The sequence below is a fragment of the Simochromis diagramma genome, unplaced genomic scaffold (assembly GCF_900408965.1).
Source record: "Simochromis diagramma unplaced genomic scaffold, fSimDia1.1 OVJJ01000131.1, whole genome shotgun sequence".
NCBI lineage: Eukaryota > Metazoa > Chordata > Actinopteri > Cichliformes > Cichlidae > Simochromis > Simochromis diagramma.
Window position 1 is genome coordinate 1,165,714 of NW_024387200.1, and position 27,591 is coordinate 1,193,304.

At 38.9% G+C, this 27,591-nt stretch overlaps 1 protein-coding gene across 2 annotated transcripts; it reads right to left on the minus strand.

The window, feature by feature from the left end:
- snx2 (sorting nexin 2) lies at positions 1 to 27,576 on the minus strand. Of its 2 annotated transcripts, XM_040050617.1 has the most exons (16): positions 27,345 to 27,576; positions 22,722 to 22,821; positions 22,283 to 22,443; positions 20,435 to 20,501; positions 19,720 to 19,763; positions 19,230 to 19,371; positions 18,088 to 18,166; positions 15,065 to 15,140; positions 11,952 to 12,065; positions 11,153 to 11,246; positions 10,687 to 10,892; positions 10,110 to 10,253; positions 5,353 to 5,364; positions 3,419 to 3,499; positions 3,254 to 3,325; positions 1 to 2,649 (listed from the first exon to the last, which is right to left on the minus strand). In XM_040050617.1, exons 1-16 carry the CDS (start codon positions 27,441 to 27,443, stop codon positions 2,599 to 2,601), a joined length of 1,542 nt encoding a protein of 513 aa, XP_039906551.1. In that variant the 5' UTR covers positions 27,444 to 27,576; the 3' UTR covers positions 1 to 2,598. The 2 variants fall into 2 exon arrangements, with proteins under 2 accessions (XP_039906551.1, XP_039906552.1); XM_040050618.1 differs by lacking the exon at positions 5,353 to 5,364 and having other exon boundaries at positions 27,345 to 27,575.
- Between the last annotated feature and the right edge of the window lie 15 nt (positions 27,577 to 27,591).

Consider the following 27,591-nt stretch of genomic DNA (forward strand, 5'->3'; position numbering starts at 1 on the left):
ATGGATGAGATACATTCCTTTATTGTACTCAAACGTCTGCTCTGTCACACTTCAGGAATGTCACATCAAAACCAAAATGGCTTTAAAAAAAAAAAAAAAATCTCAGCAGATAAAGCATTTCATCATCAGTGAAAAACAAAAAACAAAAAACTAAAACTAAAACTAAAATCAAATAAAAGTTCTCAACCATTGCACATCATTTGGTGGCAGGAAACGAGGAACAAAACATGAACAAAAACACAACAATCAACATAGTTTTGTAGAATTTAAGACTGAGGAGTAATGTGGGCTGAGCACCAAAAGAAAAGTCAAAATCAAAAGTAATTCCAGTTTTACGTTCTGCTTGTATCAAATAAGCTAAAATATCTGATTTGTAGATTTTATGACAGACGTTGGATAGCAAAGTGTTCTTTGAATTCAACAAAAAATAAAATCAAGGTCATATTCTGCAGGATTTTTAAGACGTCACCTTAATTAACAAAGAGTAAAAAATAAATCTCACAGTCTGAGGCTGATCTCTGGACGGACACCTACTCAGTCAGCTGACAAAGTCTCACCTCCACCAGGCCTGAAACTACTCAGACGCTCCGAACTCCAGATTTATTATCATTCCCTAAAGGAAATCCTTCATCTGTAATGAAGAGCTTGGAACACCACAAGCTTCCAAAACTCAGAAATACTAACAAGCAGTTTCTGATTGATTTAATCAGTTCTTGTTAAATTTAAAACTCAAAACCTTAAAGTCTCCTCTCCGCGCTGAACATGAGCAGCAGGAAGAAAGACACCAAGGCCCAGTTCACACTGAAGCTTCATAAGGTACTAATTAAGCGTATATTAAGCATGATTTCACAGAGATGGAGAAAATCTGCCACAGAGGGGCATTCTCGCATTATCGTTTATTCGTATAATGATTTCAAGTCGTAAGAAAATCAACATTCACATTTTTTTATGGCTACTAATGTTTCATTCGATATTGCAGCTCTTGTAGATTCACATTAGAATTGGGAGAAGCAAAAGAAAACTAATTTTCTCAGAAGTTTGACTTAGTAAGTTGAAATTTTCAGATAATCTGAAATTTTGACTTATATTTTGGCCAAGAAATTTGGTAAATTTGTCATTTAAAGGTGGGAAAATATTAAAAGAAGAAAATGTTTTTTTTTATGTCACAGTGTCCACTGAAGCGTATTAAGTTCTATTCATATTCAAAAGGGTTTCAAACTAACTGCCCAAAAAACTGTCTAAAAGTTTTTGTTCAGAAACTTCCATCCATAATTTCTCGAGAACAGCAATGAACCAAACCGGCATGTGAGAGTCTTCCTTCTCTGCTCTTGTTGGCTCAGAGAGGACAGAAACAGAAAATGTTGCCTTCACTTACGATCATACAGCAACAAAAACACAGGCTCTTGTTCTGAAAGGAATGAGAGGAAGTGAAAGAACAGGTGGCAGGAGGTAACAAGACACAATACACAAACACGATGCAGTCCGGTCGTCCTTGATCACGTACTCTGGATTGGTTTCACAGCACATGATCCAAACTTCAAAATAAAAGCGCATATTCTGACTCAGCAGTTTGAACTGTTTAAAAAAAAAATAGGTAAAAACTTCCTTCAGTAAAATAAACTGGTGACTTAAACTGGATGAAATTTAACTGGCGATAAAGTAAGCTGGGCATAGGGGTCCTGTTTGTTTTTCCCCACAGGTCACTGGGAATGGCAGATTAAAGTTGGAGGTGCAGAAATCCTAACATCCTTAACTGCCAGCACTCGTGGGTAGCAGAAAACCAGAAAAGAAATGAAAAGTAAATATCTTCATTTAACTAAAGACACAATATTTCGGTTGAGAGGATCAAAACGCTTTCTTCAAAGAAACTGTTCTTATGAATTCCTTTTTTCAAAATTACCAATTTATTTTTTATTTATTTATTTATGGGAATATCTTGTTTTATCAGTTCAAATCTCAAATATATGTGAATTACGTTCCACATTTTTAAGGTGGAAACATGCCTTCAAATGCTAAGCTTATGGAGAAAAAAAAAAAAACAAAAAAAAAAAAAAACTTTCTTTAGTTAAAAGTTTGAATATTGATCATTATTGTGTAAAAAGCCCTTAAATAGCTTTCTGCAATCACCTTTTTCCTCATGCACAACGAGGAAAGAAACAAAATCAACCAGAATATTTAAAGAAAAAGAAAAAGAAAAGAAAATTCACCAGGGCCATAACCCGTGCTGCGTTCACATTTTTACGAAAATACGACTTTCCAACCCAAAGAATCGCTCCCTGCAGATTTAGACTTCATAAAAATGAATAAGGGAACTCAGAAATCAGTTTTGGTGTATCAGCATTCCTAAGGTATTATTCTAAATGTTCCAAAGCCTCAGTCGTGACATGAACGCAGCACAGCGGGGGGTGGGGTTGGGGGGGGGGGGGCAGGAGTTAAACACTGTGAACTTTATCAGATTTCAGCTGATTTGCTGCCTCACTTCTCTTCTTTACTCTGAGCTTAATAAGGAGGAGCAGGAAGGACCCAGGAGGACATGTGCATTATGGGTAGTGTAGTTTGACCAGAGCCAGTCAGGACTGTCTGTGAGTAGATCGGATTCTATGAGATTGCCTTGGCTTCAGGTAAGAAAGCCTCCCAGTATTTTATCAGCTGAAAGAGGAAAAAAAGTGAAGAAATATTCAGTTAGGAGACAAACACAAACACAAGGCATTTTCTTTCATTTTTATGGAAAACGTGTTTTGTTCGTTCCATCCACACTATATGGAAGCCTGTAGGTGCCAGATTTGTTGTTTTGGTTTTGGTTTTTGGGTTGTAATTTTCTTACTTTTAACTGCATAACTGTTCCCAAAATAACAATTAAAATGGAGACAAGTGCTAAATATTTGTATAAAGCATATAACTATTTATATTCTAAATTAGAATCCGTGTTTTTAATCTTTCTTTGTCAAATAAAAGGCACCAAAATTTATAGGTTGACATCAGTCCTCAGTACTCAGATATGCAATTTATTTTATCTTATATTCTAAATATATAATTACCTTTTATGAAAAAGTGCAATTTTCAGACAGTTTTTACACAAAAAATATGTATCTGGCTCAAATGAAAATTAAACATTTTTTAATTTTCATATCAATAAATGATATTTACAAAGTTTAACACAAAAGTTTTTTTTTAAATTTAAAGTTTATATTTAAAAGAGCGTTTCGAGAGTATTTTAGTTATGATGAAAAATGTCACTAACAGTTTTGTTTACCTGCTGTTGTGTCTGAACCAGAGACTCCAGGTATTTGATAATGATTGTTTTAAAGTCCTTCACTCTCTCTTTCTGTTAGAAAATGACATAAAAAGTATATTTATTTGCCCACCTCATTTCATCATTTAACAGTTCACCGATTCATATTCACATTCACCCACGCACCTCAAACCTGCTGACTTCTTTGCGGATGGTTTTGGAAATCTGCTCAAAATCTCTCTCGCCCTGCTGGACCTTCCCTTCCAGCTGAAACACACATACATACAAAAAAAAGGAAAAGGGAAAACTACATTTAGAATATTTCTGTAATTCTAAATTTCATTGTCATATTTTAGAAACATTGCTGGTTATTATCAAGTGTTTAATGCCTTTCTGCCAAAGTGCAGCTTTAAACTGCATCATAATTAGGATTGTTCTAGATGACTGATTTCACATGCCAGTTTAAATAAGAAAAAAAACAATATGACAATACCAACCAGTAATTACTGATGTTGTTACTGATAGTTTGAAGTTTACAAAGACATATTTTAACCAAAACAAATTCAGATTTGACTTATGTGCACCTGTAACTTGTATGTATCTTAAGCATGAAATTTGAAAATGCCCACTTTGTCTATTAAAACTCCTGCTGGAAAAGCTGGAACAGAAACAATGTTCTGAAGTAAATCCAACTGGGACTTGATTTGGAATGGGATCTATGATTTAGAATGGGATCTATGATTTAGAATGGGATCTATCACAGGAAATGTTGTGAGCATATTTGACACATTGCAAATACCTGAACACTGATTATGTCAGTAACAGGTTCATCTACACGATATTTTTCATGCCAACATTTCTGCGCCCTAAATATAACAGGAAGAACTATTTAGTCGTACATAACCTAAAGTGTTGTATACAAACTAGTTTCCTTTGTGTTAAAAAAAAAAAAAAAAAAAAAAAAAAAAAGAATTAAGAACACAAAATAATGTTTAAATGAACGACTGACTGTGAAAATATATATTTTTAATATGTTTTTAAGCTAATACAGGAAACAAATTAATGTCATACTTTTATTTTTCATCCTGATCTTTGATCCGGTGCTCATAAAGACGACTTTAGCATTTTATTTGTTTTCGTAAAGAACTTAGACCTAAATCACATTTCCCAGTTAAGAACTGACTCAGCAGAGCTGACTTTTATACTTTACATGTTTTTTTTATTAAGGTTACTAATATTTAATTAACAGACAGTTGTAGTTCAGTAAGTCTTTAAAAAGGATAAAACAACAATGAAACCTAACTAAATTATTATGTGTTATGTGGTCATGGATAAAAAAAAAAAAAAAAACTAAACTAAACAAGAAAACAAACTATGATGTAAGCTATGAGGATGCTTATAAAGACTTTGATTAGATCAGCGATTCCCAACCTTCCTGCCGGATGTACCCCTTTGATAAGGTCGCAAATATTCTCATTTAATTCAATTGAAACCGAATACTAACACCACTAATTATATAAAAGCCAGATTTCGATGATATTTTTCAGACAACTGAACAGTCAGTCTGTACTTCATAGCTTGCTTTCATATAAATAAGGCACTTTGTCCCAGCTAGCATTGTTTATTTGAGCAATTAATAAGGTAAGTTTGGCTTTTTATTTGATTTAGCTACCATTTTTTCCTGTATGCTTAACATTTAATCCACACTTAAGTTGGGCATTCTCAGTCTCAATAGCTGCAGATGGCTCAAATCGCCAAAGCGAACCTGATCTGTGGTACAAGCGTGTCTGGTTGGGTATCACTAGACTACTCGATGTCACATGAAAGAGTTTGTCCATTCACTGAAAGTTTTGAGTCAACATTTGGTCCCAAAGAGAGAAACTTTAAACTGGTTCAAAACCTGATGGCTGTAAGAAAACTCTTCAGATTGACGGTCTGATTCATGTGACGGGCCATAACAGCAAAACAGAAAAAAAAAGGGTAACATGACAATATGCCACAAATGAATACTGATAAATATGAGAACTAAACAGCAAAGAGAAGCAACTCAAAGGTGTGAAGCAGGCGGTCGGGCAGGTGAACACAGAGATGGATGGACAGACAGACAGGGCAGGTCCTACCTCCTCAATCTCCTGGTTGCAGGAAGGCATGGCAGGAAAAATGCAACAAAAGTTAAGAGGCAGGGAAAAAAAATGCTCAGAGCTTCCAAAATCATAGAGGAAGATCCAGAGACATGAGCAAAAACACCGAGGAGAAATGCAGGCACTGAAAGGAAAGGAAATCCTCCAACACAAAATAAAAATGCTGAGCATGTCTTTACATAATTTATCAGCTTATGTCTAGTTAGATAGTTGCAGATTTAATTCAACACTTTGATCATGTTACTGTATTTTCATACGTCTCGCTCGTGATTTTATCTAATGTGACACATTCACTGGAAAATCTGAAGTATTTTATGGACTGAAATATTCAGATGGCTCTAAAACACAAATCTGTGTGTTCACTATGGAGTGATGTTAGCCTAACTTAGCATAAAGACTGGAAGGAGGAGCAAAAAGTTCACTAATTAACACGTAATTTTAAAAATGTAATCAGTGTATAAAATATTTCTAATCTAATACAAAACAGCTTGATTGTCCATCCACCAGACATTCACTAACAGCCTAAATGTTTTTCTTTTAAATGCTTTGAATACCTGTGATGTCTTTTTTGCCAGTTTTTGTTGTACTGCTCCAGCAGGCAAATGGCCAAAATGACATCAAAGCAAACATGATGACAAAAAGGTTTAAAATTTCCTGAAGACATTTTTGGCTTCTTCCAGATTAGCTTTTCATGACTCATAGTTTAAAATAATCTTCATCTTGGGGGGTGCATTGTGTTCCAGTGTACCCGCTAACTATCTGAAACAAGTTTTGGGCCCTCCCCTTTAAGGACACCCTTCCTTTAAACCAACTTTTGAACGACTGCCCCAAACAAACCAAAGGTCTGAACAGCAGGTTGGTGAGGGCTCTTTGTGCCCGAGATGACCGTATATGGGATATCTGCGCTCACTGACACCATTAAGAGCCAAGACAGATTAGAGCGGTCTGAAGCCTGAGCTTTTGGCTCGCAGGGATTTTGCACATATACTGACCTCATTTGAAACTTGAGCATGCACCACTGTAACAGCATATATGTCTCAGAAAATAAGAAAAACATGTAGCCTCTCCATCTAGAAAGTTTTTGTGCTGAATAGGTAGCCAAATCCTCTTGAAAAGGCCCATCCTAATTATTTTTGTATGCAAACTAAATTAGTATAAAAGATATCTCTCTATATATAAATAACACGTTCGTAGAAATAAAGATGAAGTCTGGGATTTTAAGTTGTTGGGAGGAATGGTTTCCTTCCTATTTTTCTCTGTTTTACAAGAAAAATAAGTGTTAAATTAAATGCATATCATCTTTAATGTACATGGGTTTGTGTAGATGGACTTGGTGAAGATGTCTGCAGACAGGTATAGACATGAGAGTACAGGGAGGAACGATTTTGTCTCCACTATTTATGTAATCTGGTTACTTTATTCCTTAACTGTAGTTACTCAAAAAAACAAACCAAAAATAATCTGATATAAAACTGGGGAAAAACAAAACAATCAGTAAGCACCACAACCTCAGAAGGGGCATTTTTAAAAGAGTAAAACCATCCTACAGAACTTAATTTAGACCCAAGTCCCTCTGGACCCTGTAGTGCAAACACAAGCAGAACAAGTGAGTTCCTTAAAAGGCTGTCGTACCACGGCTGGAAAAGATGAAGAGTGAGCGTCTTTCACCGAGAATGGTTTCTAAATACGAACCTTCTGATCTCATCTAGTGAAGAAAGGAAATCACCACCAAAAAAAATGAATCTATATATAATATAATTTTGTTTTAGCTGGAATGTGTTAAACATCACACAGGAGGAAGACTTGTTTCTTATGAAACAACGGCAAGTTTCCTAAACTGAAGAAAGCCCTTAATCGAAAAATTTAAAAGTCTGTTAAAATATCCTGTTAATTTGGAAATGAACTAATTAATTATTTGGGGTTAATTAATAGTAATTGTGTGTCCCAAAAATTTTCCTTCGTGCTCTTTTTTTCTTTACCTTTAAATAATAAGGATCAAATGTTGTTAAGCATAAAAATGATCAAACCATTCATGCAACTCTTTAAAAAAAAAAGACAAATTAATTAGAAAGAATAAAAGCTTTTTTTAAAAAATGGGAATAAAATGACTCAGAAATGATCATTTGTGTTATAAAATAATAATTGAGTGTGGGGGAAAAAATGTGTTGGCACAAAAAAAAAAAAGATTATTTAGATTATTTTAGGAAAAAACTCAGTGTCTCAACAGACTCCTGATTCACAGACTCTGATAGTTATTTCAGTGTGTTGCCCACAGGGGGCAGTGCGGGTTAAAAATCTGACTGTTCACCAAAGACTAGTCCACATCTCTGTGACAGAGGAAACTACAGCCCAAAATAACACCAATTATACATAATTTTCATAGTTGATTTTCATCTACTGAGTCATACCGACATTAAATAGACTCCTGTATCATAGCACACTGTTAATGTGGCCATAAATGTACAAGAAAGCTTTTATTGCTACATCCACTGTGCATCCTTTTTCCAGGCAAAGCTGTTTAAAGGCAAACTTAAACTTATGATGACATTCAGGTGTGAAGTTAATTCTGTGTGTTAGAATAAAGAAGCCAAGTGGAATATAAAAAAAAAAAAAAGTGAGAGGAAGTAGAAGTGCAGTAAGAAATCTAGGTCAAAAATCACACACATGGGGGCAACTTTTGTCAGACTCTGTTTAGGTCAAACAGCATTCAGTTATGGATATAAAGACCCAGTCATGAGCTATTAAACCATAACCTCTGATATACTGCATTTCTTTTTGTGTGATTATTCATCTTGATCTGGAATATGGAGGTTCAGCTCCGTCATAGCTTTAAAAAACAACTTCCTTTCACTCTGACATTATATTAAAAAAACCCAATATGATTCACTTTGTGCTGACTGTTCACGACAGCTGTTGTTTTTAACGGATGGCAGTAAAGTAGAGACCCATTAAGCTCCACAGTCAACTTCCTTCCTTATGTGATCTTTCAGAAATGTTTCTTCCACATCACTAATGCTGCAAGCACGGGCACAGAAAAACACACAAATGACCAAAAACTAATAGAAACTTAAAAAAAAAAACCCAAAACAACATTTACCATTTAAAAAAAAAAGCGCAGTCAACATTTAACATGATGTGTGCAGCGGTGGTTGAGCAGCAGCGGTTCAGCAGCAGCAGCGTGCTGTAAAACTCTTTTTCTGGACTTTAGAAAAAGCTCGTGTGTGTTTTCTGTTGGCTGTTGTCAAAGCGTGAACCAAAACCCGACTCCTGACAGGCGGCAAAACTCTCGTCGGCTCCAAATAAATGTTGGTTGTAACTCTACTGCGATCTGTCCTCGTCTGCAGCTTCTGACAGCCTCCCCCACCTCACCCAAAAAACTCCCCCCTTTCTCCACCCAAAACCCCCCATCTGACAGCTGCTCGGCTCTAATGCGCAGACCCCCCCCGGACCATCTCTGTTTGTGTGTGTGTGTGAGCTGAATCCTGACAGACAGCACGGAGGATGAATTTGTGTGGTGACAGCTTCAACAGACGCTCTAATAAAGTACTTTTCTGTTCTCTTCTGCTCTTGTTTGTCGTACCGAGTTCAAGTGAAGTCTGCGGACGAAAAGAACAAAATATTTTCACATGAATGAACCGTGAAGGTGCATTTATTCGACCTGACCGGGCATCCCATCAGAAACAAAACCACAGAGAGAGGAGAGTCGCTCCTGAACGACACCATATGTTTTTATCATACTCGGAAGGGTTTCAGAGTAAAAACCCAACCTTAGAAAGTAATTAGACGGGAATTTGGTCCAGGTGGAATAAAGATGGCAATTTGAGATCAGAGAGAAAAAAAAAGCGAGCAATATAAATAAAATTTTAAAAAATTATGTGTGCCGTGTTTTCATTTTGGAAACTAGACGGAATTATCAGAGGGTGACGCATCAGAGGCCTTGACTGACAGCGAGGATGTTAAAACGACGCTCCTGTGCAGGCAGCTCACCAACTACAGAAAATAGAGCTAACAGCATCATAAAAGCTGTCAGTCTTATAGCTTCAGGACCAGGTGTATTATCTTTTGGGAGAAGCTGGCTAATGATAAGGTGGTGCCAGGTAAGACAGAGGAATTTGGAAATCAAGCATTTCCTCTGAAATTTGGCTTCGAGTGCGTGCTGCGTCTGAACCAAAAGCAGCAAGACCAACAGCTGGACGGCGATTAAGCGTTTGGAAAAGTGACAGAAAAAAAAAAAAGTGAACAAAACGGGTTGATTTAAAAGAAATAAAAAAGCCACATAAATTGCATAAATTGTAAGATTCCCCAAAACACAGTCTGCAACAGGTGGATGGTGCTTCTTTAACCCCCCAAACACAATGAAATGTCTTACTTTTTTAATATTATAACCAAATTCAGATTATTTGCTGAAAGTTCTAATATGTAAAGTAGAGTTGTGACATTAATGCACAAATTGTTGGGCTGTAAAAAGTGCCTTTGTGTGGCAAAACAAAGATGTCAGATGACACGGTGTGGGTGTGCTTTCAAACTCTGAATTCCCATTTGTGATGAGCAAAAAGTCTGAAAATCATTGCATCAAAAAAAACAAAAACAAAAAACAAAAGCAACAGTTTTGATGACCAGATGAGCAAAAATATCAAAAATGGGATGATCCCATGTGTTCTAATGGGATATTTTGTCATTTCTATCATAGTAAATGTTATTTTTGGTGATGATGTTTCACGAAACGACCGTCTTACCTCTTTGATCTCGTCTTTGGCCTGCTGCAGTTTGTCTGGTTTGTTGGTGAACTGCAGTTTGGCTTCAGCTTCCCGTTTCTTCTGCAGCAACATCTGACTGTCCTGCCACTTCTGCCACGTCTTCATACGGTGATCAAACACACCCTGAGCAAACACACACACACACTTATTGTAATTTCTGTTCTTAAAACCATCAAAAATTAACAAAAGCTCTCAAAAGAACATGAAGAAACAACTGCTGTGACCAACAAGTCTGTAATGTGAATTAGTCTAAAACCCATTTGTACCACAAGATGGCGCAGTGATGTAACCTTTATGTAGCCAGGTCATTAAGAACACATTCTTATTTGTAACGATGAAAAAATGAAAATCTTATTGAAGAAAATAAGCTAAAAAACAAACAAAAAAAATGTCACTTTCTATCGTTTTATCCTCCATTTATCAGACATACAGTCTTGAGCTACATCTGGTCGCTCAGATGTAGCTCAGATGTAGTTCTATGCTTCTTAGCTCCAGCACGTCCTGATTAACCTCTCATTCGTTTGTAGTGGGAACCTTCAGCAGTCGTGAGTGGTACCTTCACGGCGGTGAGCAGGCGGACGTAGTCACCCAGCAGCTCGGAGAAAAGGTAGAAGTCAGCGTTGGCCTGGTCCTGGTGCAGCTGATCGATCTTCTCCTCCACCTCAGCCAGCTGGGACAGAGCCCGAGACAGAGCTGTGTGGTCCTCGCTGTTCCCCAACATGGCCGCCGACTTGGCAAACTGCGCCGTGTTCACGGATAGCTCTGGAGGGGAGCGAGAGGAGGACTTTAAGAGTCAGCCACTTTACAGGGTCTCTACTCACAAGCAGAGGAAGAGTTCGGACATTTTATCAGAACTTTTATTTTCAACTTCTATGTTAAAAACTTTCAGGTGTTTTCTTTTGTTGGGCTTAATACAGTTTTCAGCCTCTGTCTTCTGATAGACTCAGGATAAGATTACATACGGAGAACAAAGAAGACAGTGTCAAAGAGAACACATTTGTTTTGGTAAACACTAAGCGTACCTTTCCTGTGACAGACCAGAGACTCCACGCTGGTGTGAAGTTTCCTCAACTGAACGTCCAGATTCTCAAAATGCTGCTGCTTCTCCTCAAACCACTGACACAAACACAGACACACCCAGCCATTAAAACAGTCTTCATTTATCCAGTGTTCCCATCTGATTTTCATTCCTTACTGTTATCTTTCCTATTTTATTTCCCTTTTCTTGTCACTTTCACTTCCGCCTCCATTTCCAATTCTTTGCTCATCCAGCTGTTTCTTTCCTTCCTTATTTAATTTTCCTGCTTTGCTTTACATTCATTCTTTCCTTCCCCCAGCTCCGCCCCACTTCCAGATTTCTTTTGCGTTTCCTTCCTTTATTTTTCTCAATCTTCTGTCTTTTTGTCCTTCCTGTCCCTCCTTAAGTTACTGGCTCACTACCATCTGTTTATACTTCCTTCTTTCTCCCTCCTCCATCTTTTCCCTATTCATTTCTACCTCACACCTTATATTTTAAAATGCATTTCTTTTATTATCACTTCCCATTCTGGTCTTCCTTATTTTCTTGTTTCCATCCCATCTTCCCTCCTTCTCATTTCACCCTTCTTAATCTTTTTTCATTCCTCATTTTCAGTAGTACCTCTCCACACTCTTTATTAGTCCTTATTCCCCCAGTCCAGTTTCTTCTTTCCCTCCTTCATTATCTTTTTCCTCTCTTTTCTGTCTTCCTTATATTCTCCCATCTTTCTGTACACCCTTCAGTCTCTCTATTCATCCCTCCTCCTTTCCTCCTTTGCCCCTTCCTCTCTATTCGTCACTCACAGCATCGGACTCGTTCATCTTGATGGTCATCTTGTTGACTGCATCTGCCGCCTTGTTGACCATTCGCAGAAGTCCGGCGCTGCTCAGAGCTTGAGTGCTTACAGCCCGCGGCAACTACACAACAAACAAACAAACAAACAAGCAAGCTCAGGTTCTCATTACCTTTATATTTATTTGGCTCATTTCTTCATACATTTCAGCTTATTCCTGCTTTCCGTTCGTCTCATCCTTACTGCATGTGTTGCGTTTAATAGCCGTCTCTTTGATTTTGATTGTTTCCACCTTCCTGATCACTTTGTTCCTTGAGTTTTTTCCCCTGCTACTTTTCACTTCCTATTGTTTCTCGTTCCGGTTCCGTCTCCAAACATCTGTGGTCTTTTCTCCTTTCTTCTCTGATTGTCTTGTCTACCGCATTTTAGCTACAAACAGGTTTAATGCAGCTTCTTTATGTGCTGATCGTCTTTTACGGCTACAAAAACCATCACAGAATCCTTTGCATCAGAATGAAAAAGCTGGGACACCCATTTGAAAACAGCCTCATTTTTCTTCATTCTGGAAAAGTTTACTTTTTCCAGACATACAGGGTTTTCCTGTGACGGTTTACTCCCCCCCCCACTCCAATCTCATTTAGCAGGAGCGGCAGCAGCCGGAGGACGGCGGCGTCCCCGGGGCCCTCAGTTAAGGGGGGGACGAGGGTAAATGAGTTGAGGTGGGAGGTGAAAATAGCTTTCAATTGCAGCTCGGTGCCATTCACCCCCTCCCTCCACCTCTCCCTCCTCTGGTTGTGTTTCATTAAGCGGGCCAGACGGACCGACACGCTCGGTCAAGCGTCCGAGCAATTCACCTGTTAAATCTGTGACACAAAGCCATTTATTCTGGACCCAACGACTGCAGCTGTATCACAACACAATCCCACCAACAGTCAGGTGGGTAGAAGGGGAGGAGAGGAGGGAGCGGGGCGGGGGTAGGATAGTTTGAATCCGATGTTGCAGAGGATTTAGTCGGAGTGGACAATAAAACAAGGAAACAGAAAACGCCGCAGGCTGTTAAGCCCCGAGGCAGTTTTTGGAAAGCTCGGTTCACAGCAGCGGCTCTGGGCTTTGACCTGGTCGGGACATTTTGCCACTGGTTGGGAAAAAGAAGTGAAGAGATTGGAAAAGTGAGGACCTGTTTTTTGCCTTTTTTAAAAGGGTTTTATTTGTTTTTTGCTCTGTTAGGGCAATCTACCTTCAGGTATGATTAAAGAAAGATGACATTTACATAGATGCCATTAGTTCTCACAGGCTGAATCAAAATAGTACCCTGATCTTTCAACTATGGTCATCCTGTAGCTCTGCTTCTAGCAGGCCTATGGACATTCAGATAAACAACCTTTATGGGGAACTTGTTAGGCAAATTGTGGTGGCTCAATAACAAGGCGGCCCACCATGATCGGTCGAAACAGTGCAGATGGCCCAGTTAAATATGCAAAAAATATATCAATTATAACAAATGAAACTATATAAATAATACCATATGCATCCAAATTATGCACGTTTTAATTTGTTTGATTATTGATGCTGAAAGAGTTTTTCAAATCAGATTGGTACAGCAGTTGTTGGGTTAGGACATCTTAGTTTCCCTGCAGTGTAAAATTAGATAGTCTCTTATGGATGTGAGGCTCATTAGCAGTTGTTGCTGGTACTACTGTAGATGCAACAGCAGTCCAGACAGATATAACATGTCAGCTAATTTGACACATTTAGCTGAATCTATTTCTAGTTTATTTATTTCATTGTTCCTGTTGGTTCATCTTTATCAACCACTTCTTATACACTTAACTCTGTTCTACGAGGTGTATGAGCACACAGCAAAGGTAGGGGAGTGGCCAGTTGTGTTAAGAGATTTTAGTGGATAATCCAGTGTCAGTGAAAAAAAAAAAAAGAACAAATAGGCAGCTGTCATTGCCTGTATAACTTGCACTGTTTTTAATGTCCTGCAGGGGGCGATGCCCAGATTCTAACAGTGAAATCATTCAGCTCATTCCTCTAATCGTCACTTGAGACTGGATTCAAAAGCAACTGAGAAGCTTCACAGTCTGGCACATCTTTTGGTTTTAGTCTTTATAAAGCTGTGGCTGCTCCCTTTTACTTCATTTGTGACAGCTTTAAAAGGTATGCCTTTAAATTTTATTAAGGCCTGTTTGAATATCAAATCTGTATCAACTGCGTAGCTAGCAATCCACTAGACTTCAGCCAATGAGAGTGAACTGAACCTCTGTACAGTGTTTGTGCTGCTAATGTGAAAGTATTCTATTATGTACTTGGCACTAATTAGCAGACATCTGTGTCTGTGTAATGCACCTGCACAGTGCATGGAAACAACTTGGTAACCAAGCTGGCTAATAGTGTGAGATAACCTTGAATTAAAATCAAGACTTCAAAATGAGACTTCATTAACGAGTTAGTGACATCATGGTGGCTAAAACCATCTTTTCTATACAGTCTATGTTTACTATTCTGCAGTCTCCAGCTTTAGCGTGATGCATCATAGAAATCCTTAAGCGCTGGATATCGATACTCAGCTCCAGCTACTCATAGGGTTTTCTCTCTCAATTAAGGTTTAGTGTGGAAGTGCTCGCCGTTTTTAAATGCATGAAATACCATCTCTTGTTTGTCTGGAAAATAAATGGACAAACACTTGTGTGGGGAAATAAATTGATTTTTCAGCTCACCTGATTCAAAAGTTTCACCGCAAACAAACTGCATGTTATAACTGAACGTGCTGCTCAGAGTTTTAACTCAGTTTTTAGCGTTAAAGTAAAAATTAAACTCCAGAAATAGAACAGAGAGGTCTGACTCCAGGTTTGCAGGTTGTGTTGATTTTCTGCAGTGGAGCGTTGAAGCAGTTTCTAAATAATGATGCAGACTGGTGCCCACCGCTACATTCAAAAGACACTGGGCTGCAGGAAGTGCTGCTGTTAAAACTACATCAGTTCAGTAGGGAAAAGTGGAAGCGCAGGGATGTGATGATAATGAACAAGTTTGCTGAGGTTTGTCGGAAGTCCTGCCTGCACTGACTGACGCTGATGAGTCCAACATCTCCAAGCAAAAGGCGTAATTTTTCTTATTTACCTCCGAGCTCTCCAGGAATTGCAGAACGTCAGGATCCTTCAGCAGGATGGGATGCTTCACCGTTCTCATCAAATATCTGAAAACAAGAAGAATCAGAAGATAAACTTTTCTTTTTATTAAGTTTAGTTTCCGGTGCCATCCCAGATGACATTGAGTAATCAGCTTCTTCTTTGACACGACTGGCTGGTGTTTAAACTCATTATTTTGCAATTCTCAGCTCTGTTTTTATACGTGCCATTCAAGGAGCTCTAATTAAAGTAAAGCACTGCCTTATGCAATGAATCCAAAACAGACCACTGGAGTTTTACACATTTTCTGATCTGACCACTGCTGTGAAATACTTATATTTGATGATGCTCCTGATATTACAACTCTAAATCATGGGCAGCTTATAGGTCAAGAACTGGCAGGATCATCAAGCTTGCAACGTTTGCATTTCAGTCTGGATTTTGGAATATTGTCTTAAAATTTATATTATAAGTCGGGGTTGTCACAGTATCAGACTTTTACTACAAATCACCGTTCCTAAAAAGGTAACAAGTTAAAAAGAAAAGCGTCAAACTGCAGGGAGTCAATCAGACCAGTGACAAACTCATGTCAGGGAACAGTGGTGCATGTTTAGGGAGAAAGCAGGCGAGAGAGGAAGAGCAACAGCAGCAAGAAAAGGCAAGAAAATTTTAAATGAAGAATGAACACCTCAGCAGTCTCCGGAGCTTTATTCAACAATGTCACAGTACACCAACTCACTGAGTGGGTTTGTTCTGGGAAATGAATCTTCCCTGTTGTGTGAGAGAAGCTGCAGCCGCCAGAGAAAAATAAATGATTTTAGTAATTATGGCTCTTCTTTAGTCATCTTTAAAGTGTGGCTGCAAACTTAAAGTCAGTTAAACTTAAGAGATATCAATCTGCCCCTCATTTGTTGCAAATGATAGTGACAACAGGTGTGCCGGAGAGGCAACAAGAAAACCCCCCATAAGGGGAACGGTTCTGCAGGTGGTGGGCACAGACTCTTATCCCTCCTGACAGGATTTTCTCTACTTTTGCTTTTTGCTAGTGTCCTTGTCATTACTGGTAGCTTGAGACGGGCCTGCCACCCATTCTGGTTTCTCATGTAGACCATCTTTTCATCTATTTGTTACACTTCTCGACTCTCTTATTAACTGATGCCACACCTGACCTTGAGAAATGTCTGATCCAATAATGCGAAACAGGCTTTACTTTTTCGGCACCACAGTACAAAGTCCATGTCATGTCCAACTGAGCCCATGTGAGACTAGCAAAGGTAACTGCCTGAGAACGCAGTGAGCTCTAGACGGGCAGCAGCCCTCACAGGGTGCTAATCTTTGGGCTCTGAAAGCAACACGAGTGCATGATTTAATGAGCTAAATTTATTCCACAAAGAGAGGTATTTAACATTTTCAGCACATCGACGATGGCTTCTATTCTGCTATCGGACTCTTTAATCCTCCAAAAGTTTACATTTCTATATTCTGGAGACACCCCTCCACCTTCTCCCAGTTTCTGCCTAGATGTCAAATCAATTCATTGTTGGTTTGGTGTTTGCACAGCATTTGCTTTTGGAGGGGGAAAAAGTGTTTTTCAAACAACGTATACTTGTTTTTAACTTTACAAAATTCTATTAATGTGATCTTATTAACTGTGTGTGTGTGTGTGTGTGTGTGTGTGTGTGTGTGTGTGTGTGTGTGTGTGTGTGTGTGTGTGTGTGTGTGTGTGTGTGTGTGTCCATCAGGGTGGAGTTCTGAGCAGCAGCTCTGAGCTCCATCAGCTGTCACTGGCTGACCTTCCTGTCAATCAAACAGCATCAGTAAATGGCAGCAGAATGTCAGCCCCGCCCCACCCGTCCTCCCTCCACCTTACTGCTCAGCATTCAACATAACACACACAAACACAGACACAAACACAAAGATGGAGGTTTTGATAATGATGCACCTAATATTTGTGGTTTAACCATCATTTATTTACAGTCTGAAAACACTAGCAGCTGCATTCAGGTTCAGGCAAATTAAAAGTCTCCTGTGAAAAAGGCCTGAATTCCACGTTTGATACAACAGCTCTTCAGTTCTATTTTTTTACATTTCCAAGTCATTTTCTTTCTATTTGTCTATCAGTAATCCCCCGTTTAAGGTAGCTCTGTTTCTATCACATTTTTAGACTTTTGAAACACCACACAGATTATAATTAAATACCTATTTCATCATCATTCTGGGTGAACAATGACAGAAAACAAACTGTGCAGCTGCACATAACAATAACTCTGATATGAATAAAAATTTAGCACATCTACCACAAATACAAAATATCCAGAAAGAGACTAAAAGCATCCACGAAAAAAGTTGCAAATGTATTGAATTAACTTGATATTTCTGATACAGTCCCGATCAAATGTTTAAGACCACTTGAATAATGGAAAAAAGTCATATTTTGCATGGTTGGGTTGTAACAAGATTCCAAGTAGAGCTCCAACATGCAACAAGAAGAAACGGGAGTGTGACAAAACATTTTTTGAGCACGCAATTTATTGAAAATAACCCTTAAACTGAAACAGGCTGATCAAAGGTTTAGGACTGCATATCTTTAAGAGGCCAAATCTATGCAAAAATGTGGATTCGTTGTCAGGTAGTCACGCTGCATGACGTTCTGAAAAAAAGTCAGGTCAGGTTGTTTAATAATTTAATCTATATTTATCCTCAAATATTCTTGACTTTCTAACACATTAAAAAAAACACAAAAAAAGGAAAACAAACAGCGTTTAGCAGCTGATGTGCATTTTTAGACCTCCATTAGTGTTTGAGAGCATCAGAGATAATTGATCTAAAACTGCTCCCAACGTTACACCATCACCGCATGATGATGATACAATGCAAATGTGGGCTGTGATGATTCATATTTCCCAGTAATCTGATTTCTATAGATAATAAACCAGAAAATGCTCGCTAGCAGGTCACTCATCACACACAAACACTCATTTTTCACGTTAAATGTCTGAGGACAATCTTTCATACCTCTCGAGTGCCGACCTTCTCTTCTCTACAAACTCGTTGGATGACTGGTCCTCCTTCCCCACCTTCACCTTTGTCATCCCTGCACAAGAGGAGAAGCTCATTAACATACCTGAATAACAAACAGGTTAAGGACGGGACATTTACATGAACACATGCATGCATATGTTGTCAGTTTTCTCACAGCCTCCTCATGCTTGTAGTCTTTTCCTCTCTGACATTAATATTGTTTTTCTGTGTATTAATTAAAAATTAAAACCACGTAAGTGAATATTTTGCATTAATACATGAAATTTCCTGTAAACATTATACATATTAAACTTTATATATTAATAACATTATGACAATAAATTACTATTTATTTAAAGTGATATCTTTATATATTAATAGCAGTGTTATGGACCACATGCTCTTTCATGTGCTCATTATACAGATCTACTGTCCTTTGCCAAATTAAATGGTTGGCTAGCTAGATGTATTTAAGGATATTTTTAATACAGATAATCATGCTCCAGGGAGCACAGACACATTTGTGTGTCTAGTGGTTCAGGGTGCAGTTCACAGGGCATTCCCTGACAGTTAATTTGGGGCTTTATCTCAGTGCAGTTTAACTCTGGGCGGCCCACATTATCTGGATACAAACCCTCTGACAGGTGTGACAGAAAAGCATTGTTAAGTATAGACACTTTGGACAGCGTCATAATTGTAAATTGCCAAAATAGATTTGAAATGAACCAACCCAGACGCGGTTAAAGAGCAGACCTTCAACTTCAAGTCACGGGGTTGGAATTTCAGACATTCGTATACATAGACAGTTCTGTATTTTCAGGGGTTCAAGGTAAATTCAATAAATCATAGATTGGTTTCTTTTCACATAATAAGTTAAAATTGTTACACTTTTCAAACATTTGTGGACTTCACTGTAAATGGTTGGTGAGGAGGACCCAAATGCTCTGTTCTTAGTGAGGCTGAGGGATGAGTATCACGTCCCAGTGCTGTGACTAATGACTGATTTGCTTCATCTGTGCAGGTCTTAGACTGCAGTTAAAATGAAATTAATGAAGAGATTTTTTTATTTTTTTTGCAGATACTGAAATCTGCCCAGGAGTCGAGCAGGTGCAGCATGTCGCGCTGCATTTACTCACCTACGATGCTTTTCTCCGGTGCAGGGGGGACGATGTAGCCTATGTGCAGGTACTTGGAGGCCAGTTTACTGTGCAGACCCAGAAAGTCACTGAAACGCCTTTTTACAGCAAACTCATTTCGCTTAAACAAGGACATGGAGGTCTGAAGGAGCGACATAAAAGGAAAGACAGAGAACGATAAATTATGAGTAGAAGAAAACAACATCTGAAATATAAGTTTGGCAGGCCTCTAAAGCTTTCAGCCATCGCTGCTTTTAGGAAGAGTTAATTTAATGAATACTTTTTGTAAAAATATAACTAAAAAATTTGATTTTTTGATTAGTAAAATGTTTTTCTCCCAGCTAAAGATAACTGAACATTAAAGCAATGTTTAAAAAGAGAATGATAAGTCCCCCTTGCTATACCACCTTTATGTTAGAAATATAAAATTACAAAAATAAATGTTAAACAAAAATCAACATTATATGAATATGTTGTATAAAAAACTCACCTTGGTCGTCACTTTGTAGGCCATATATGCATTCATCCCATCACCTGGAACACACACAGAAAGCTGATTCACACTAAAATAATTACTCTAATTACTCAATTGCATCACTAGTATTTACACAAACCAGTGAAACACACACACACACACACACACACACATATTCTGTCACTCTTAAAGAAGTAATTATACACCAAGACAAATATCTGACTGATGTAACAGGAATACACTGATCAGATGCCAGACTAGTTAAACTGGTTTCATGTGTTTCCTTGCGGTGATAGACAAGCATCAGCAATTTACTGTTTAAATGTTCCTTGTTTGACCTTTATATTTATTTAAAGGGACTGTGCCTGTTGAATAACTAATGACAGAGTTTGTTCAGGGCTCTAGCAGGGCTGCAAAGCTCCAGTGCTAATGCTTAGTGTAATAATTTCCTGCATGATGACCAAGATTGTGATTAAGCAGACTGTTGGTGTCTCCTCTGCATTTTTCTTCATCTCTCAATTTGTGGTGGAAGCTGATGAAAACAGAAGAAGCTGATGTGAAACGGAGGAGAGGAAATGCAGACTAACAGGGGGCTGATGGGAAATGTAGGTTTAATGAGTGAGAGAACCGTCTCGTAATGCTGCCACTAAAATCAGTTGCATTTCTGGCTCTGGGAAGCATCTCGGAGGTCTTTGCGTGGATATGTCATGATGTGAAGCCATGTACTCACCAACTTTCTCTGGGTCAGACACCGATATGTGAATGTCAAAAGAATCTCCGCCCTCCTCTTCTTCAATCTACAGAAAATAGGAGCAAAACGTTTCCCAATTTTATTCCCCCAGGGAAATTGTGTTAGTGTCTGACATCAGCACAATAGCAAGATGAATATTTAATGAAGACAACAGGGAAAAAAAATGCACTTTGTATATTTAGCAACTGATGTCCTTTAGCTACTAACCGATAATATTACAATAGAAATGTGAATCACATCTAAGGATATAAAGTGTAATCTGAGACTTTTTCAAAACAACATTCCTGATTTATTTTTTTAGACTCCACTCAACACTCAGAAGTATATGTGTGAACAATTCCCCATTCAGCAGGGATTTCTTTACTTTCTGCCAAATACTTTTTCTAAATAAATGCATGTTTTCTTTAAGAAAGGATGAAAAAAAGTACTACACCTTCCAAAACAGAAGGAATGCAAGCTGACCAATAAATGTAAGTTTTGAAACAATGATTCCAATTTTAATTTTTAGCGCATTTCATGCAAAGTAACCCAAGTGGTTTACAGATAAAGAAAATAACAATACAATAAAACATTAAAATCCTCACCATTCAAACTTCTAATACTGCTCAAAATGCAATTACAATACAACAAGGAGGCCATTCCACACTTCAGTGCCATTAAATTCAAGAGTAAGGCAGTATAATCAAAGAGGCATTGTTGGTACATAAACTGAAAGGCAACTGCTGACAAAGGAAGCTCCCACTTCATTGAAGGCTTTATAAGCGAGTAATTGGAGTTCGAAGTATAGCAGCATTTTGAATTAACGCCAACTGTCAGCATTCTTAAGGTGTCAAGTACAAAGTGAGCTGCAGTAACCTAAGTCACTTGTAAAAGTATGCGTCAGCATTTCAGCAACACTGGAGTTAAAAATTGTCTCATGTTTCGAAGTCATTTTTGTCACCGTATTAAAATGTCTAATAAAATTCAGGTCAGAGTCTAAAAGTGTTACCAGATCTGGACCTTGTGCTTTCAGACAGAGCAGCTGCTTCAGTCTCAGTCTTTCTGGTATTTTAATTCCACATGTAAGACCTCTCTTTATGTTTACGTATGCAAGCAGCAGAAATATCTGACAATATTATACGTAATAATGTTGCTGAACACATACAATGAAAAGAGAAAAGGGCCGAGAATACTTCCTTGAGGAACACCATATTCAGTGTCACATTAACCTGCGAAACTAGTCAGGCGCTACACCACATACCACAATATTTATATGGATTTCTCCAGCACTTATAGTCATCTCGATATGCCAAAAAGATGCAATTTAAATTTGTCAAAGTAAAATAATTTAAATCTGTGCTAAACCTCTGACAGTCTACCAACCCACTGAGAGTATACCTCCCTCTTGCCATAAAACAGTTATTAAATCTGGTAGTTATTACACACAATTTGGAAATCCTTTGTTGAGATAACAAAGAAACATTCAAGAAGTTAAACGACCTGCGGGCCTTTATAATTTGATGATAAAAAAATGCATTAAAATGAGCCTTTCAGAAAATGCATTTGCTCTAGAACAAATAAACAAATTTATAAGAAGAAGAAGAAAATAGAATATAAATATGTTACAATAATAGAAGAAGAAGAATAGAATAAAATTATGTCACAGATGTTTTTGTTCTTTTAAAGTCTCAAACTCATGAGACTGAAATTAATCTAAATTAAAATAAAATGTAGGAACTAAATTTTTGCTCCAATTTGAAAATACACAAATACACAAGCACTTTGTTTAAGAAAGACTTTAGAGGAACTGCTATCAGAGTATTAAAAGCCAGTTTTGAGTGCCGTTACCTCATCAAATGAGGAGTGTGTGAACATGTCGTCGTGGGTGTGGCCAATGCGAGGGGTGATGACGGACGTGGGAGGGGTGATGGGGGTGATGGCGGGCGATGGGCCATCGGACAGCAGAACGTCTCTCTCTGGACTGTCCAACGAAACCTCCTCTGTCGCTTCTATAACACCACATAGACACAACAGGAAGTCACTGAGACTCTGTGTGATACTTCCAATGACTCATCTGTTTTGACTCTAATGGAACCATAATTTACTAAATGAATATCATTCTGTATTCAGCAAGACGGGAATCCAGCTCATCAAAAGCTCATCGGGAACAACTTTATTGAGGTCACAGACGGTGAACGGTGAGGTCCTTTTTGCATAGATTTCTGTCCTTCTCTTTGTAGTCACTCGAGTTTAATTTTAATGTGAAAGTGAGTTTGTGGATTCCTACCTGCAAACAGATCCTCTGGATCGTCATCAAAGAGCGAGTCTTGCTTGGGTCCATTTGAGTTGGTGCTGATGTCCTCAGCAGCTAAACTGGCTGGTTGGGACTGCACATTAACACAGATGCAAAAAAGTGTGAGATCTTGTGCAACAAGGAACAAAGGAGCTTTGACCTGATGATAAATTATATCATGTACTAATTCTGTGCACAATGACATCTTATTGTGCAGAGATTTGAATTATTTACCATTTCATGCCTTGCTTCCTTTCATCACCTTTTGATTTTGGTAGACTGAGAATCTATCATTGATATTTCAGTTAAATAAATACTTTATTAATATCCAAGTCTGGAGAGCTTTCTGTATTGCAAAGACTTTAATAAAAAAAAAAAAAAAGTAGTTTAAAATGTCTCGAAGTAGCATAACAAAACTGTTTTGTCTGTTTTCTTCTAAATCTCCGCTTCTACAATCAGACTTCATATTAACTCATAAGAACCCAGGGTCACACGTGTGTCATCGCCTCTTCACACATGGAGGAAAGTTCCTGTTAAAGTTCCAACTTTGACTGTCCCGAAGTTTTCCTGACAATAAAAATGGGTCTGGGCTCTAATGGGTTAATATGTATCTGTTAAAAGGTGACTAATGCAGGCACAGCAGAAATTTCAACAGCCTACATCTGTGTAGCAGAAACCACTGAATTCCTCTTAAAACTGAAGCTGGAGTTTGCACTTTACTCCACATTGTTTCACTTCCAGCAAACTTCTGAACTCCACAGAGCCTGAGTGTCATTTTCACATCACAGCAGACTGACTCAAATTTAAGTTCTTTCCTGCCAGCGCGGAAGAAAAGTGGAAGGAGAGCAGCTGCCACATCTGCACAGAAGCTGTGCAGACTCAACATATTCTACAGAAGAAGCAAGGCAAAGAAAAAAAAGAGAAAAAAGAAAGGTTCCAGCAGTGTGTGTGTCATCCATCCTGCTGAACCACAGGACTTCCTGCCTGGGCCAGCTGCTCCACAAACACTGAAGGTAAAACTGATCGATCAGCAGCACCAACAAAGGCTGAACAGGCTGCCTCCTCCAGAGAAACAAGAGACTTCAAAGATTAGAAATGACTCATGCCTCACTACAGACATCACAAGGACTTCAGAGAAATGGGCTACACCATCACTGAATCTGATATCTTGGATTCTGCAAATACTGAGTACTGATTTGATAGCAGTGTCAAATTAATAAGCTCTATTCCTCACAGTGATGAACTGACTGGCGGTCATTTCTTTATGTGGTCATCATTGTTCTACTCAAGAACCATTTACCTGCACGCAACCAGAGCGTGCTCAAACGTGATTGTTCAGACAAGAAGAAGACACCAACAATCCTGACTACAGACTCTACATATTCATATGCAGTCTTCTGACACTTCCGTTGCTTTTTCAGGGAAGAAGAAAGTGATTCTCAGTGACCTAAACACACTCCTTCCCAGCATAAACTGTCAACTGCACAGAGCAGTTGACAGTTTATGAATCACTTGTGTAGAGTGTGTCGCAACTTTATTGCTTTAGGAGTGGAGATTATTTTATGTGCAGGTTTCCAAGTTTAACGCCTGATCTCTAACACGCTGATGACATGACTAGAGAAAAGGTTCCGATTAATTAGGTTTAACTGATTCACTGTTGCCTCACAGCAAGAAGATCCAGAGTTCGACTCCCCCTCGAGGGTCTACCTCGCCTCTCGGCCGGTGGTGGCTGGGATAGGCTCCAGGCCCCCCACAAAGTTGGATTGGTAGTTTAATCAAATGCCAATGTGGGCGACAACATCGAGCTGTCTCTGTGAGGGCTGTTCTGATTGGCTGGTTATTAGGGTGGCAGATGGAGCTTTCTCTGGTCAGTGTGGTGGTAAAATACTGAATGAACCACACCTGTACAAACAGAACTCAGCTGGACTCCCAGAAAGAGAGAAAAGGGAAGAACGAACGAAGGAGAGTTTTTAGCTGAGAGGACAGAAAGAGGAGAGTGTGGAGGCAGGAGGAGGAAATGAGTGATGATAACGAGGAGCTTCCTCCCTCCTTATTCAGCAAGCAAAGAGGGGTCAGAGGAAACACCGCACGCACACAAACACAGCAGAGCAGCTGCTTCCATTCAACAACTAGTGTTTCAAACTTGCACAGTTCCAACAAAACTGTGAGGCTTTAAACAAACTTTGAGGAAAATCACAGGAAACTGATGGATAATTCATGAAAACAAAACTAACCGCTGATCTGGACCCTGAATCAAAATCAAATGCGAAACTTACAAAAAATATGACTCAAATGTAATCGTTAAAGGGCCTCAATTTACTAGAAACTACAAGAAAACAGAACAGCAAAACCTGCAGCACAAAAACATGAAAATTATTGTTTCAATCAACATCTTTCTAAAACTAAAACCAAGTGTGACCAGGGGTGGGTTTTCTGAAGAACTGTCAGACTGGATCGCAGTCGTTTAAGGAAGGGGGAAATGATAATAGGAGGAAATACATAGTGGATTATGATCAGAAACACACAAGAGAGAATATGCTTCACCTTCCTGCAAACCAAAAACAAAAGCGGGAAAGAGGAGGAGTTAAAACGTTAGTGGTCACTCTGTCAGTTTACTAGTCCTTCTGAAGAAACATGTGGGCCATGAAACTGTACCCAGGCTGCTAAGATGGGAAGTGCAGAAGTGCATCTCTCACACACACACACACACACACACACACACACACACACACACACACACACACACTGAAGAGTGCTGTTGTGACACTCAAGAAAGGCAATCATCACCGGGAAGAAAAACCAGAGTGCTGACATGACAAAAAGAGGCCTGTTCAAGAGAACCTGTGTGTGTGTGTGTGTGTGTGTGTGTGTGTGTGTGTGTGTGTGTGTGTGTGTTTGCACTTTCCTGCTGCAGGCTGGTAACTTTGAGGTAACTCCGATTTGAGGTTCCAACACTATGAAAAGCTCCTGTTTTTCTATATGCAAATTCTTTAACATGGTTTGTAATTTGTTTTATTTACCTCTTAATCATAGAACAAGAGAATATAAATTGCTCCTTCATTCGTTTTTCTGCACCTGCCTGTTTCTATTTAGGCTGAAACACGCACCACAGTGATTCGGGTTGGTCAAAAATGGTCAGAAAGGACAAAGATGGTATAAAGAACACATCAACAAATGTAAAAGCTGAACAAAAAAGCTCTCTCATGCATGCAGCAACCTCTGGGAACAGGAGGTGCAAAAATCTATAATTCCTCAAAGGACCACTTGGCGCTTGTCAATACCCAACTTTTTTTCCTCCCGTGATCACGAAGTTAATAAGGGCACGGCCACTTTCATTGACACAAGAAGCTTTAGCTAACTGAACTGGACCTCCCGATCAAGTTGATGCTGGTGACCTCTTGCAATTATCTGAAACATAATATGGTCTGCTGTGTGGCACACACAGGAAGCTTTTGCTTCAGTTTGTTTTTAAAAATACTTTAAGCTAACCAAGCTTCATACTGTTAGCCGGTATCTTGCACGTCACCCTCTCATCCAAATACGTCCACTTGTGCCTCCAAAAACCTGACATGGTTGTGGCCAAAATGCAAAAAGTGAGGCTTCAAAATGGCAAGGGCTCACATGATGCCATCTTTCATTTACAGTCTATACTTTTAATGCCATTACGAATGTTTGTGCTGCAGCTTTGTTGAGCTCCCTTTAAAAACAAACATTTTAACACTAATAAGAAAAAAAAATGATTCTGTTTTCAAACAAATCTAGTCAACACCAAAACACAGAAATGTTCAGCTTGCTGTCATGTGTCACAAAGTACTGTATCCAACCTTTAAGTCTAAGAAGCTGCAGACAACAAATATTTGACAGTAATTACTCTCTGGATATTCCACTGATCAAACAAAAGGCTGGAATAATGACCACTAATGCAATCTAAATCTTATCAAAGCCAAGCCCTATACAACAAACTAGTTCAGCATTAGTAAAACTGCCGTTTTACATATTATTACTCAACATTTTGAGCTTGATATTTCTTCTTCTTTTGTTTGTTTTGAGTATCTTCGGTGTCCCTTCACTTTGTCAAAAAACTATAATCTGCCTGCTGGATTTTCTGGGCTGCTTTCACCAGTATATTTACAGAATTTTGACAAATAATAATTTCAAACTTTAACCACTGACTTTAATCAACTCACAAACACAAAGAAACAAAGAACAAAGAAACTTTAATCTGCTAAACTATTGTTTTTCCGTTTTCCCCAATCCGCCTTGAATGTATCATTTACACCTGTGTGACTGTCACCTGACTGCAAGCAAACACACCTCCATTGCGCTTTTTCTCAGCCCAAATAGACCTTATCGGCTCCTGTAACAGTGGCTTAGAAGGCCACCGTTTGGTGTATCAACACCCCGCATTTTTAGCCGTTTTTCTCAATGATGACAGTGCAAAGATGTATGCAATAGAAGCCTCCACACACGCCAAACTTCATTCAAAAATTAAGCGATTTTAAGGTGTCCAGCCTGCCTGCTGCCCCTCCTCTAAGTTTCCATCTGTTGTCAGCTGGAGGCATCACGCCCTGCCTGCCACAGCTCCCCTTCGGCCTCCCCTCATCACCTCCTCCTCACCTCCTGTGTTGTGGCCGGCTCCGGGAACAGTTCCTCCCCGTCCTCCAGCTCATGGAAGTCGGTCTGCTCCGGTGGAGCGTCCCTGGCTGTATCCGCCATATCCGTCTTCTGTTTCTGCAGTTTATTGTGGTGATGATGGCTAGCAGCTAGCTAACAGACACACACACACACACACACAGCCCTAAAACAGTCGACTGACAGGGCGAGAGGAGGAGGAGCGGGGAGTCAGGAGGTTTTCCCAGTTCGT